The 13,697-nt window shown below is 44.4% G+C and overlaps 1 protein-coding gene and 1 long non-coding RNA gene across 2 annotated transcripts in view; one reads left to right on the forward strand and one right to left on the reverse strand.

Moving 5' to 3' along the window:
• The window catches only part of LOC145423547 (uncharacterized), a 170,516-nt gene extending 157,277 nt beyond the window's left edge, over nucleotides 1-13,239 (forward strand). The window contains exons 2-3 of the mRNA XM_080296187.1: nucleotides 11,559-12,326; nucleotides 12,895-13,239. Of these exons, the coding sequence (XP_080152313.1) occupies nucleotides 11,559-12,326; nucleotides 12,895-13,239 (1,113 nt within the window). The remainder of the gene's footprint in view (nucleotides 1-11,558; nucleotides 12,327-12,894) is intronic.
• On the reverse strand, nucleotides 1,003-4,034 carry LOC145425949 (uncharacterized). The gene is made up of 3 exons (XR_013906717.1): nucleotides 3,430-4,034; nucleotides 1,505-1,669; nucleotides 1,003-1,427 (listed from the first exon to the last, which is right to left on the reverse strand). It is a non-coding gene; the product is annotated as an uncharacterized LOC145425949 (long non-coding RNA).
• Nucleotides 13,240-13,697: the final 458 nt, after the last annotated feature.

Raw genomic sequence — 13,697 nt, forward strand, 5'->3', positions numbered from 1 at the left:
CAACAACAGCAGACACGTGGTGTGTGTGCTACAGATGTCTCTGTATGAGGAGGCGGGGTCACAGGAGGTTCACAGAAACTCTGCAGCAGCATCATCAGCTCACATGGAAACTTTGATGATTCACTTCTGTGGTGTTTTTACAGAAACACGTCACAAAATTAGCTCCACCTGTTTTGTGAGCTTTGAGTTTCTTGTCTTCATCCTGGATTCTTGTGTTGGTGTTTTGACACACAGCAGATATTTCCTGGTTGGTTCCTTGATGACCACATGAAGCTTTCTGAAGCTTGGATTGAAAACGTTTACTCAAAGCTTTCCAACACAGGCCTCTGTGCTGCCATCTGGTGGACAAACATATGAAGTGCAGCGTGAAGCTACAAATTAAACTGCTTCAGCTACGTTTATATATAACATACACTCAGAAAAATAAAGGTGCCAACTGGAACCAAAAGTGGGTCTTTAGACTGATGCCATAGAAGAACCTTTTTTGGTGCCACAAAGAACCTTTCAAACAATGGTTCTTTGAAGAACCATTTCTTTCAGTGGTTCATTGAAGAACCTTTAAAGGTGCCCCAAAGAACCATCAAGAAATGGTTCTTTGGGGCACCTTTAATGGTTTTTCAAAGAACCTTTTTAAAAATGGTTCTTTAAAGAACCTTTTTTAAAAAGCTCCTTCAAATGGTTCTTTAAAAGAACCATTTTAAAGAACCTTTTTTGAGTGGTTCTTTAAAAAACCATTTTAAATCTTTCAAAATAAAATGCATCATAAATTGAATTTGAGTAGGGTAAAATAAATACGAGCACAGCATAGACATATATTAATGGTTTATTGTCATTTTGTAGTTACCAAAAGACAAAAAGGCATTTTAACCCTCAGCACAACATCACTACTAATACATGTCACATATTAGTGTTTTAAATAGTAATAATTAAATATATTTGCTATACTATAAATATATATATATATATATATATAAATACTATATCTACAGATAACACAACAAATAATACATGTATTGTTTAATTAATAAAACATCAGAAAGTGATAAAACACATTAGAAATAGCAATAGCTTCATAACAGACCAATAAATCAACACATTTTCATCAGCAGATATTTGCATGTTCAGTAAAAATATTTCAACAAGTTTATGATTAAAATGATCAATGAACTTCAGCCTTACGCTATGTAATGTACGTTTCATGTTGTACTCATGGTCCTTTGTTAGTCCAGTTTAGGATAATGTCTCTGACGTATGTTTCATATCAAATATATGTCATATCAAAACAAGCCCACACCTGCAGTTGTTTCAGTTTTTCACTGGTGTTTCCTGTCAGCTGGTCAACCTCTCAGGCGGACATCCATATCAGCCAACCAAACGACAAGTTCCTCCCTTTGTGCTTCAAATCCCTCTCACTCTGAGACAAGGAGCTGAAAGAGAGAGAAAAGAGTCAATTATAAAGAAGAGAGAAAAGTGAAACCCTCCTCAGAAGGTCTGACTCGCATACCTGCAGTTGACCTGTGATGGACTCCAGTTTGGCGTTCACGTCATCCCTTGCTGTTGCCAGTAGCCGAGTCTGCAGGGTGCCCTGGAAGAAATGAGTTAATGTTCGACTCCTCCTGGTCAGGCTCTCCAGCTGGATGAGCCGAGGTCTCCCCTCTCACCGCTGCCTCTGAACACACAAACACAAATTTCATCTGAAGCAGGAGGTGCAGATTTTTTGTGCTATTCTTTTCTAAATCCAGGCTAGATCACGTGGAGGTATTTGGAAAACTTTTTTGGCCAGTGGACGACTGTTGTCTTGCAGAAAGTCAAATCAAACATATGCGATACACAATCAATTCACAAGAACACATAAAAAATAAGTCCAGTTCTTGCCTGATTTCAAGTGAAATCTCCATCAAAACAGGGTGACAGAAGTAAAACGAGAGCACAAAGCCTCACTTTGTACAAGCCTGCTATTACAGTTCTCCTCTATGCAGACGACTTTCCTGTTTTCAAGGCACAACTTGGATCTGCTGTACGAATCTTATGGATACACACTAAATGAAACAATAGTGTGCATGACTCCAGATTCTGATCCCTCATCCTAATATGGTCCCAACATAGCAACAGCAATAAAGCAGATGCTGAGGCTAAAAAAATACAAAGTCCATAAACCAATGGCTGACGTGGGTTTTATCATAAGGGTGATAAATATACAGATTTCAGTCTGTCTCAGAGATTTGATGTTCATTTACCTGCAGATGCACTATACGTGCCTGCTCCATGGGTTTTCACAACATTTTGCACATCACTATTTAATACAGGAAGTAGGTGAACTAAAACAAATCATCGTTCTTTGTGAGAGGACCATATTAATGAAACAAACCTCATCATAGGGATCCCTAAAGATGCTCCTGCTGCTTCTCTTCCTCCTCATCCTAAGCTTCCTTCTCCTTGTCCTCGCCTTCCATCCAATTGTAATTCAACCTAACTGTGTTTCTCCCCCTCCTCCTCTTCCTCATTTTGTTGGCGCTGTGAACACAATTATGTGAATCTGGATTAATTTGTGCAAACAAGAAAAATCTACAGCTTTTTGGTCAGAGGTGGTCTTGTGATTTAAGCCAGGTAGAGTAGATTTATGTGTTGATGCTACCTGCTTCAGCTCTGGCTGCTGAGTGATATTTACACCCTGGCTGGATTACAAACTTTAACCATGTGCTGAACTTTGGCCCAGCGTTGATACCTCTTGTTAGTATAACGACCTCTTCTTAGCTTGTATGTATGATGGTGGATAAATGAAATATAAAAACAAATTAACTATATTACAAAAGAACATCTATCTTGGAAACATCAAATGACCGGAGCATAACTTGTCAACTAGTCCGAAAATAAGTTATGCAGGAACAGTCAAAGACACACCTTCTCATGTTTGAAACCATTGTTTGAAAGGTTCTTTGTGGCACCAAAAAAGGTTCTTCTATGGCATCAGTCTAAAGAACCACGTTCTATTCATTTCTATATAATTCGATTAGACAATAAAGAGTTATCTAATCTAAATATTCATTCAAAACTCTTATGCATAGCTGCATTTTATACAGCTCATACAGAATTCAAAGTACAGGTTCATGTGAGTATTTAATGTACGGCTCAGATCTACAGGATTTCAGAGTTTCTAGATCAGACACAGAGCTCACAACAGGCTTCAGGCACGCAATTGAACCACATATTTTAGAAGCCAAAGGTTCAAATTATCTGGGAGCAGCTTCACTTAATTATAACAGTGGTTTTGTTAGGAAAACAGTTTCTGTATACCGGATACTAAATTGCGCTGACGTCAACGGCTAACGTATCTAGCTAATCGCTACTGTTAGCACAACATTAACAGCAAGCTACAATGACGAGTAACAAAAACAAAACAGTAATAAGGTTTTAATGAAAATGTTTTACCTTTTCCAACAGTCCCAGAATCCACAGCTTCAAAGTCCAGCAGGTACTGAAGACTGTTATCCGTTTCGCTGTCACCGTCCGTGAGTTTTTTTTCCCGAAAGGTCAAGGCCCGCCGCTCGCGCACTCTGTCTGCGCATGCGCATCCCAACGACTGACCCCCTCCGTCCGCTCCCGGGAGGTTATAGTATGACGTGTTCTGACGTCACTGTCTCTCTCCCTGTCATTTATTTGGCTCGAAACACATATTAACAAATTGCTCAGTGATGAACAACTACTCAGATCATTTACCTAAGCTGTGCTTTGTCAAAACGAAGTGTGTGTCCATTACACTGACATTCTGTTCTGCAATTGTTATTTACTTGTATTTTATAATTTGACTTTACATACTGCTGGGTGGTTTGTAAAGTTTACAATAACTAATATTATCATTATGCTATATTTTCAAAAATATATAATAATCTCAAAAGTAATGCCTTGGAGTAGAAAATAGAATAGAATAGAATAGAATAGAATTCAACTTTATTGTCATTGCACATGCACAGGTACAGGGCAACGAAATGCAGTTTGCATCCATCCAGAAGTGCTTTAGTGATATAGATATATTATATTACATATTATATATTATCCATTATAGTAATGCTTTATCAAAATTTAAAACTAAAGTACAGTATTTGAATGTGTGTATTGTGTCTACTGTTTGTTAACTCACCATATTCATAATGTGTTTGTGGGGTTAGGGGTGTGTGTGTGTGTGTGTGTGTGGGGGGGGGGGGGGGGGGGGTTAGGGTCTTTAGGCTTTGGCCCCCACCCCTGCCACCAGTATATTTTTAAGCAAATATTTCTAGCTTTTATTTGAATATTCAGTTTCCTACCATCTTCTCTTAAAGGGTAATTGCCAGGTATCCCGTCCTCTCCCTTCGCACACACATGCACACAAAGAAAACACACAGTATAATTCACAGCCTCATTATAGTGAATAAATATTTATGCCATTTACACCATCAAACTTAGATTGCTAAGGATGAAGAACCTTTTGTTCTTTAAAGAACCATTTGTAATAGCTGAAGAACCATCCACAAAATAAAAAGGTTCTTTGACGTATGATGGTTCTTTAAAGAACCATGAAGCCGTCTGAAGAACCATTTAAGAACCATAATTTTTCTGAGTGTATTATAACCTGTATAACTATATGTATAGTGTATTATGTAGGTGTTAGAGCTGGGGGTAGAACTGCTGATGGCCTGGTTGTTATTTATGTTCCCCATGGTTCACCAGCCCTCACACAACATCAGCACCAATGATCCACGTCCTTATAAACCTCTGAATCAGGTCCTGAAGCAGTGACGTCCTGAGTGAAGACCTCACTGATCACATGACTCTGGTCACCTGGACTCAGTGTTTCTGAAGCAGTGTGTTGGGTTTTTACAAATCCGTGGCTGCTGCCTGATGTTGGGCCCACAGAGGAAGACGACTCACTCACTCGTCTTCACTTCCTCCTTAAACATGTGGAAGGAGAGCAAAGTGCTGCCAGACTCTTATTTCTGACAGGAACAGAAGAAACCACAGCAAACTGTTCCAGTTCTTCATCTTCATCACAATCTATTTATTTCTGATGGTGTCTTCAGTCTGAGGGTTTGAAGTTTCCATGTCTGTGTGATGTGTGGTGTGAAGGCTGCTGGTTAAACTGGGACTCACTGTTGAAAGCACTGAGTGCTCATAGAGAGATGCTCCATGAGTCCCAGTACAGACTACAAACATGGTGGAAACTTAGCTTTGATATCCACACACTCTGCACGTCTGTGAGGAACTGTGATGAAGATGTGCAGAGATCTGTGTCCAAACAGGAGAAAGACTGTAAAGACTCTGTGCTTCTAACAGCCTCTGTTAACATATGTGAGGCTGTTTGTTGTTGTTGCCATGGAGCTTTGCACTGTTTGGGTCAGCAGGTCATGTGATCAGGTTTGTTCTGCTGGACGATGGTTCAGAGTCAGGGTTTGTTTGCATTCATCAATAAATATCTAAATAAATCAAAGACTCCATGTTTTTTCTTTCATCATGTGACCTCTGCTCATCCATCTCTGTGTGTATCAGGATACATTTAGTTCATAATACACGAGTCAGAGAAATCAAAGAAAAAACAGCGTGATGTCCTGTATGGACAGGTGGAAGGAACCAAGTCCTCAGCTGAAACACTCGTGTTTGTCCACAGACAGGAAACACAGCAGGAAACTTCCTCACAGAAGTGCAGCTCATGGATAACACACTTCCTGTCAGTCAGAATGAGGCTGCAGCCAAACACAGAAAGGTGTTTTTGTCCAGATGAGCCCAGAGAAGAAACACGAGTGTTCACAGACATCAGAAGCTCAGAGAGGTGAAACATGAGGTTGGAGTCCTCGTCAGCATCCAGAAGAGCTGCTGTGAAACCCTGAGTACTCATGACAGACTCTGATGGCACAAACACATCATGATTCAAACAGAAAGACAAACATGGAGCTCCTGATCCTCCTGCATGAGAACAAGCTGACATGAGCGCTGTGTCTGAGTGTCTCCCTGTCACAGTGACAATAACACAGCTGCTGCTCACAGTCATGAACCTGACCTGAGGTCAGCTGTGCTCCTTACATATGAACCATGTGACCTCACATCAGTGCTGTGGATGACTGTAGTCATAGAAGAGTAGAGCTGTAGCAGGTGGTGTGAGGAGGAGGTGGTGTATTCTAGTTAACGCAGTACTGAAACACTCCAGCAGAGGGCGCTGTTAAGTCCTTATTGTAACACAGTTACTGTGTGCAGTTAGACTTCATACATAATCTGCACTTATTTCCATCAGACATGCTGTCAGTAAATGATTGGTTTCTATTGATTCTACTTCCTGTTGACTCGTTTGATGACAGTGAAACAATCACAGCTGATTGTGTGATGATGTAAACTGTCACTGTTACATTCAGTGTGTGTGACATAATGTTAGTGCAGGCTGATAACAGCCTGGTTCTGTTAGAAACACATGAACGTGTCCATAGATCAGTGTGTGTTTAACATGAGAGCTTCAGCCCTGCTGATGTGTTAAATAAAGACATGTATTGGTTTCAGCTCTGCTCTCAGTCTTTACTGCACAGGTGAAGGTAGAAAGTGTGACTGCATCTATAGACTGGAAACACAGAAACATGCTGAAGATAGTTGTAGTATACTCCAAACAAAGTAAACACTGTGGTTGTATCAGAGACGAGCTGTGATCAGCTTGTTCACTCTGAGCCAGTCTGACAACATATTTTTAAACCAGCACATGGAGGTGTTGCCCTGTCACAGTCTTCAGGTGGAGTCCCACCCTCTTCCAGTAAGGAGCAGCTCACCTGTGTGTCAGTGTTTAGTGTCCAGCTGTGGAGTGGATTTTGTTGTTTGGTGTGTTTGAAGAAACTGTAAGTTTGCTTTGCTTCCTCCTTTAACAGTTTGACTGTTTGGTTTTGCTCTGTGATGTTTGGACCTGATGTTCAGCTCTTATTTCAGGACAAACTTTGATCACTCTTGTGTTTGAAGACACATGATTATAGATTATTGATTGACTGAATCCACTCTGGTTATCAGTCAGTAACTGCACTGAAGCATTTGTTACTGTGATGAACATTTTAAATGGATCTGTGTGAAGCTTTAGACACCGATCAGAGATCTGATGGAACATCGATCGTCTCTTTAACTGGAAACAATCATATAAACTCAGTTTGTTCTTAAGAAGTCGCCTTTCAGGTTTTACTTAAGTGATGTCTAAAAAACACAAAGTAATGCAGCTCCCGCTCAGTTCACTCCTACTGCAAACAAAATTAATCAATTGAAAATATAGAATTATATTAATTGCATATGGACGCTACGACGTTAGTCATGCATATTGTGCTTCAAAGTATTTGGACTTGGAAGCTTCTCCGTTTCTTTGTTTTGCTGTCATGTTCACTTAGAACTTTGTGTTTTTAATTAGTGTATTTGAGTCTGAGTTTTCTTCTTTTAGTGTCTGAAGCTTTAATCATTAATAGTTGTTCAGTGTGTGGTCTCTCGTGTCTCCCGCCTTTAAAGGCTTTGGATTTTTGGTTAAATGCTTTGAATCTTGTTCCTTTTCAACTGTTTTTGGACTGAATCAAGGCTCGCTTAAAGTTGTTTGAGTCAGTTGTCCTGGATTTGGCTACAAACCTTAAGTAACGTACTGTGGTACTTTTTTTTTAAGTAACCAGTAATGTGTAATACATTATTTCCTTTTTCAGTAACAGCTCTAACACAATATGTGAACTTTACTCTGACTGAGAATCAGTCTGAGCAGTCAGACGGCATTTTTCTTGAGTGAACACATGAAGTTGTGCCCCACACTCACACGCACACACACACACTGTTAAAGCCAAGAAGCCGCAGTTTAATCATTCGGGGCTGACAGACTATGAAGTCTTTTATATATTATTAATTGCTGTAGAACAGCAGTGGGGACATCGCTGTGGTAGATCCCACACTTGATGGTGACCTGTGCTAATTGGCTTGAAGTGGCCCCTAGTGTTGGCCGCCACATCCCCATTGAGTTCCTGATGAAGGCTTTCAGGATCCTGCTGATCTTATATAGGTCTAGGTATTCCACGTGTGAGGCATCATGTCATAGGCAGTGTTGGTCAAGTTACTTGAAAAAAGTAATCAGTAACTAATTACTGATTACTTCCTCAAAAATGTAATCCTGTTACTTTATTGATTACTTATTTTTGAAAGTGATCAATTACTTAGTTACTTAGTTACTTTTAAAAACATGATTTACACCCTGAATAGGTAATGAAGCGATAGATCTTCAGTCACTTCAATCCCAATTCAAGTGTTTCTGTATAATCCATCATGTAAAATGTAATCAAATGGAAAAAGTGATTACTTATTTTCAAAGTAATTAATTACTGAGTTACTTTTGAAAAACATGATTTACAACCTGAATAGGTGATAAAGCGATAGATCTTTCAGCCCAATTCTATTTTTTTCTGCATAATCCATCATACAAAATATAATCAAATGGAAAAGTCTCTTTTTAAACTTGGAAGTTTGCTGTAAAAAGAAGTTTTCTTCCCACGCAGTGAGCAGCGGACACTAATGTTTTTGTCACTTTTTACAGAATCTAACTCAAAGTAAGGTCAGTACTTCCACGCTTTAAACGCTGCACGCTCATACTCTCTCCCGTACTCGATATATTATCCATTTTTGATCTGCACACAGCTGTTTCCACGAACGTCACACTTGCTTTCGTCATTGTCATTAGACACTCTCGCAAAAAATTCATGGTTTTAGTAACGCAGTAACGCAGCGTGCTTACGAGAAGGTAACAGTAATCGAATTACCGTTTTTGCAATAGTAATCCCTTACTTTACTCGTTACTTGAAAAAAGTAATCGGATTACAGTAACGCGTAACGTGTTACCGCCCATCTCTGGTCATAGGCCTTCTTGTAATTGTGACGGAGCGAAGGTGATGTTATTTTTTTCACAGTGTTTTTAAAGGAGGGAAATCTTCCTCCAAACGGACAGAGCAGTGGAGCCGCCAAGGGAAAGCACACAAATTAAAAACTGTATAATTAAAATATAATTTATTATATTTAAATAGTTAAAAATATAAAATTACTTAAAACAACCCTGGCCAGGGGACAACACAATAAAAATCAATAAAACACAACATTAAAAGTCCAGTGGCGTCCGCCACGGTATAAGAGTCACTAGCGGTGCCGGAGGGAAACCCGGCGGCGTCCTTGCCTTCCTCTCCGCGTTCTGCGCCCCAGTGCGCTAAAGAAAGGAAGGCAGCGGAAGTCACTACTCTTTTAGGCAGCTATAATTCATTAAAGGGGACAAGTCAAAAGACTTACCCCGGGTGGGCAGAGCTCTCAACTCTGCCCGCTGTTTCTTTGTAACTGACAATCGGCACCAGCCCGTCCGCCGCCTCTAATTTCCCGCAGACGCGTAATCTGGCCTCCTGTTGCTGGCGCTGTATCTTCCCCTCCTTAACGCCAACCTCCACCAGTCCTCCGGCTTGCAGGCGCCGCCGCCTGATACCACTCACTCCGCCACTGTTGCCCGTTTCTCAAGCCTCCCCTCAAGCCTCCTTCTCTGTGGTCTGCCAGGCCCTCTTATTGGCCTCTGGGACCTCCCAGGTGTGATCAGGTTTATAATCAGGTAGGGGCGGAGTCTTTCCAGGACAAGTCACCAAATAAATACCATAAAAACATGCAGTAAAACTCATAAAAATAAACCAGTGTACAATATTAAAATATTAAAAAGGTAAAACACAGCAAAACATGCATAGTAAAAAACCCTAGATAACTTGTCCCTTTCCACCCCGTGACATAATCAATCCAGGCAGTCCACAGGTTGGTCAGCATATTTTTGCAGTCTCAGACGACTGCTCGGTCTACTGGTGTTGGCCAGAGGGGCCGATGGCGCGATATGGCAGCCTCGCTTCTGTCAGTCTGCCCCAGGGTAGCTGTGGCTACAACTGTAGCTGCCTCCACTACTGTGTGAATGTGAGAGTGAATGAATAGTGGAATTGTAAAGCGCTTTGAGGACCACAAAATGCGCTATATAAATGCAATCCATTATTATTATTATTGCCAGTATCTGGTGTTTTGCTTCTCTGGTATTGCTACCAATTATTTTTTGTGTCCTGCTCGTGTAATACCTGTGAATGTTGAAAAAAAATACTCTTGTATGATGGCTGCATGAATACAGGCTTGTGTCTCTGTATTTTGATAGGGGGGTTCACTGTACATCGCTGTACTGTTTTAGTTTAATATTATTTCTAAACAATTGCTTGAACACAAAATCTAAAAAAGGTTAACATTATGAATTTAACCTCCAAAAGTTGATTCTGTTCATCTGGACGTAGCGTTTTGTGGGAGAAACGTTTCGTCACTCATCCAGGTGACTTCTTCAGTCTCAGCTGACTGCAGGTTTCCCCAATTCTTATAAACAGTGCATTTGCATAATGACTGAAACCAGCACACTGAGGGAACAATGGGCTGGGAGATCAGTACCTTAATCATAATTATACAAATTCTCATGACCATTCATCAACAACCACTGACCAAAACCCATTGATCAAAGACCACTGATCAATGGCCAAGAGTACCATTCACAAAGAGTTGGGGAATGGCTGCAATTACAGCATTGTAAGATGGCGAAAGATGTACCTTTAGGCCCCCTCCTCGATTCAGAGATGGTCTTTCCCTTTCCATGTAAATGGCCTCCTTGACTCCGCGCTCAAACCAACGTTCCTTCCTGTCCAGGATGTGTCTCCCACAAAACGCTACGTCCAGATGAACAGAATCAACTTTTGGAGATTGTCATGGTCCTGGGTCGTTGACCCAGCGTTTTGTGTTTTGTGACTATTTCCCTCTGTTCTAGTTATTCTGTGTCCTCCCCCCTTGTGTCCGGTTCGGGTTCTAGATTTCCTGTTTTACTTTGTAGGTCTGTGTCTCGTTATGCCCATTAAGTTCCAGCTGTGTCCCCTCCTGTGTGCCATTTCCTCATTACCTGGTGTGTGTATTTATAGTTGGTGTCTGCCTGTGCTCCTCGTCGGCTCGTCTGCGTTCATGCATGTATCACTGCGTTCCTCCGTGTAGCTCTGCATTCTATGGTGTTTCGTTCCTGTCTCTGCGTCTCTCTGCCCCGCACCCCTTTTGTATGGTCTCAGGTTTGTCTTTAGTTTCTCCCAGTTTAGGTTTGTAATTGCTCATGTTGAGTTGCCTGTTTTTGCCACCACCACCACCACCTTGTAAATAAACATCACTCTGTCATCAGTTCGCTGCATCTTGGGTCCTCCTTTTCCTCCACACCACACGGCTCCCTCCGCCAGCCGTGACAGTACGAGCCGACCAACATGGACCCAGCAGCATTCGCACCTACCCAGGAGTTTCAGGAGGAGGTAACCGACACGGTCGCAAGGTTGGTAAACCTGTGGCTCGAGCAGGAGGAAGAAGAGTTCCACCGCGCTGTAGAAGCCAGGCTACAGCAGCTACTCTCTGCACACTCCTGGCTGCTAGACTCGCTTCACCCGCTGGCACGGGACTTCCTCCTTCATGAGCTGCACCTTCGCCCTCCAGCCGCTACCGCTTCCCAACCCAGCCCGGCGGTGAAGATTTTGCCCGGCCCGCCGGAGGTTTTGCCCGGCCCGCCGGAGGTTTTGCCCGGCCCGCCGGAGGTTTCGCCCGGGAGGAAGCGACGATCGCGCCGTCGGCGCGTCGCCCCACAGCCGGAGAGTAGGACTTCGGAACTGCCGGCTGTGGTGAGTGGAAAAGACACTCCGTCTGTTTCGCCAGCTCGAATGACTGTTTATTCCGGGGCTGTGTTTGTTGAGCCAGCTGCCCAGCAGGTAGCTCAGTTAGCCGCCCAGCAGCCACTAGCTCTGTTAGCCACTCAATCGCCACCTCCATTACAGTCACAGCCAGACCTATTAGACACTTGGTTACAATCCATAGCTCAGTCAATAGCTCTGTTGGCAAGAGACTCATCAGCTTTATTATCAGCTCAGCCACCTATTCAGCCACCATCTTCACCAGCTCCGCCTGTATTACAAGTCGAGTCCATCCAACCGGAAAAGCACTGTATTTCACCTGTTCATGTCAAGCAGAGAGACACACCACATAACGCAGTTGTCAGTCCGCAACAGCTGGCCAGCCCAGAGACTGTGACGCACTCCAGGGCTTCCCCAGAGGCTGGGTCCCAGCCCCCGGCCGACTCTGGACCCCTGGAGATTAAGAAGCCAGCTGAGGACTGTATCCGGCTGTCGCTGCCCGAGCTGGGTCAATGCTCTGTGCAGCTGCAGTCTGCCTTGTGTTTGCCAGAGGCCCGTGTGCCTGCTGGTTCTGACCCGTACCTGCCAGAGGCCCGTGTGCCTACTGGTTCTGTTCTGTGCCTGCCAGAGGCCCGTGCGCCTGCTGGTTCTGAACTGTGCCTGCCAGAGGCCCGTGCGCCTACTGGTTCTGACCTGTGTGTTCCAGGGGCCCCGGTGCCCACTGGTCCAGAGACTGTTTTCGCTGGGGGGCCCGAGGAGCCCGTCCAGCCTCCTACTTCGCCTGCTGGGGGGCCCGAGGAGCCCGTCCAGCCTCCTGTCTCGTCAGCTGGGGGGCCCGAGGAGCCCGTCCAGCCCCAAGACCCATCATCGCCACCAGCTGCAGCCTCTGTGTCTCCATCCTCGCCAGCTGCGGCCTCTGTGTCTTCACCCACGCCTGGCCCAGCCTCTGCTTCTGCTTCAGTCTCGTCTGGTCCAGCTTCTGCTTCTGCTTCAGTCTCGTCTGGTCCAGCCTCTGCTTCTGCTTCATCCTCGCCTGGTCCGGCTCCAGCCTTCGTGTCTTCAGCATCGCCTGGCCCGGCTCCAGCATCCTCATCAGCATCGCCTGGTCCGGCTTCTGCTTCAGCTTCGCCTGGTCCGGCCTCTGCTTCAGCATCCTCATCAGCTGCCTCGTCTGGTCCAGCCTCTGCTTCGGTCTCGTCTGGTGCTGCGACGGCCACGCCACCTTCGGGTCCCAAACTGCCGCCTCGACATCGGCGGTCATCTGCCAGGCCGCTGGTGGAGAGTCATCGTCACTATGGACGACCTCCTAGACGCCGCCGTTGCTGTCCGCACGGTCGGCCGCCTGAACTGTTTCCTCGTCACCGCCGTTGCTGTCCGCACGGTCGGCCGCCTGAACGGTTTCCTCGTCGCCGCCGCTGCCGTGTGCACGGTCGGCCCCCTGAACTGCCTCCGCTCCGCCACCGCTGCCTTCCACTCGGTCGGCTTTCGGAGCTGTGTCGCCGACGTGGCCGGCCTCAGAAGATAAACTGTCCTGGACTTCTGAGCTGTGAGCCTCTGGGCCGGCCTCCTGAACTGTGTTTTGTCCTAGTACTCCAGCATGTGTGTTTTTGTTTTGGACAATTCCCTCGGTCCGCTGGAGCTTGTTTTGTTCGGTGTTGGTCCCTCCGTCCTGGGCCCCCGCCGCCCGCCCTGGGTTGGTCGTCTGTTTTTGTTTTGGGCTGTCTGGAGCCAGCCCTTGGAGGGGGGGTACTGTCATGGTCCTGGGTCGTTGACCCAGCGTTTTGTGTTTTGTGACTATTTCCCTCTGTTCTAGTTATTCTGTGTCCTCCCCCCTTGTGTCCGGTTCGGGTTCTAGATTTCCTGTTTTACTTTGTAGGTCTGTGTCTCGTTATGCCCATTAAGTTCCAGCTGTGTCCCCTCCTGTGTGCCATTTCCTCATTACCTGGTGTGTGTATTTATAGTTGGTGTCTGCCTGTGCTCCTC

Source organism: Astatotilapia calliptera, chromosome 3 (assembly GCF_964374335.1).
Source record: "Astatotilapia calliptera chromosome 3, fAstCal68.1, whole genome shotgun sequence".
NCBI lineage: Eukaryota > Metazoa > Chordata > Actinopteri > Cichliformes > Cichlidae > Astatotilapia > Astatotilapia calliptera.